Source organism: Limulus polyphemus, unplaced genomic scaffold (assembly GCF_000517525.1).
Source record: "Limulus polyphemus unplaced genomic scaffold, Limulus_polyphemus-2.1.2 Scaffold3502, whole genome shotgun sequence".
Taxonomy (NCBI): domain Eukaryota; kingdom Metazoa; phylum Arthropoda; class Merostomata; order Xiphosura; family Limulidae; genus Limulus; species Limulus polyphemus.
The window spans coordinates 116,300-117,666 of record NW_013669112.1 but is presented as its reverse complement, the minus strand read 5'-3'; the positions used below and the strand labels follow the sequence as shown (position 1 = coordinate 117,666).

At 34.2% G+C, this 1,367-nt stretch overlaps 1 protein-coding gene across 1 annotated transcript; it reads right to left on the bottom strand.

Annotated features, from left to right (window-relative positions):
- Positions 1 to 683: 683 nt before the first annotated feature.
- LOC106469470 (serine-rich adhesin for platelets-like) lies at positions 684 to 1,352 on the bottom strand. Its single transcript, XM_013929966.1, has one exon. It carries the CDS (start codon positions 1,350 to 1,352, stop codon positions 684 to 686), a length of 669 nt encoding a protein of 222 aa, XP_013785420.1.
- Positions 1,353 to 1,367: the final 15 nt, after the last annotated feature.

Below are 1,367 nucleotides of genomic sequence, written 5' to 3'. Positions count from 1 at the left end.
ACCTGAGTATTGTTTGTTTCTAACTCCGGTTGTTCCTTCTGTCTTTTTTTTTTCGCCGATTTATTTTTATTTCTTGTTATTATATCTGAAAGATACGTGCTTGTTTTCGTCATTAGATATCACAAGGCTATGTCTTTATCTGTGTACTAAATGAAGTTTAACTTCATTCCTTGTCACCCAAGTTAATAAAGTTTTGTTATTTTTCTTTCTATCTGATAAAACGTTTTTCTTATTATCGTTTCTCGTCATTTTGTCATATGAAGCTTCATTTTCATTACTTTATTTAGGCCTAATAACGCTCCTTCCTTCACGAGCTTAATAATTTCACACGATACCTGATCCCATACCTTATCATTCTTTACAATGACGATTTATCCTCGTTCCTCATTGGTCTGTAAGACGAAGCATTATGTTTAGTAGAATCTTAATGAGTAAGCGGTAAGTTCGGGGACTCTCAACGCTAAAATCCGGGACTCCATTCTCTGGTTGCTAAAAACCAAGCAACTTTTAATACTTCTCATTTTATCTACAAACTTTCTCTCAACAACTTAATTGATAAAGTTTGTTTATTCATCTTCATCCCAAATAGCGTGTGTTTCCTAATCTTCCAAGATAAGCCATTTTTTTAGAGTGTAATAACCTCTTGAAAAATGAAAGAAAATGTTAGCCAAAAGCAGGAAAGATTAGAAAATTATGACGTGCAATTTAAGACCAAACTGACGCTTTAATGGGATATTTTTTGCAGAAAACCAACATCGAAGTTGCACTTGAGATTCACTAGTAATAAAACCTGATTCACTAGTAACAGAACCTGATTCACTAGTAATAAAACCTGATTCACTAGTAATAGAACCTGATTCATTAGTAATAGAACCTGATTCACTAGTAACAGAACCTGATTCACTAGTGATAGAACCTGATTCACTAGTGATAGAACCTGATTCATTGGTAACAGAACCTGATTCACTAGTGATAGAACCTGATTTACTAGTGATAGAACCTGATTCACTAGTGATAGAACCTGATTCACTAGTAACAGAACCTGATTCACTAGTAATAAAACCTGATTCACTAGTGATAGAACCTGATTCACTAGTAACAGAACCTGATTTACTAGTGATAGAACCTGATTCACTAGTAATAAAACCTGATTCACTAGTGATAGAACCTGATTCACTAGTAACAGAACCTGATTCACTAGTGATAGAACCTGATTCACTAGTGATAGAACCTGGTTCACTAGTAATAAAACCTGATTCACTAGTAACAGAACCTGATTCACTAGTGATAGAACCTGATTCACTAGTGATAGAACCTGATTCACTAGTAACAGAACCTGATTCACTAGTCATAGAACCTGATTCATT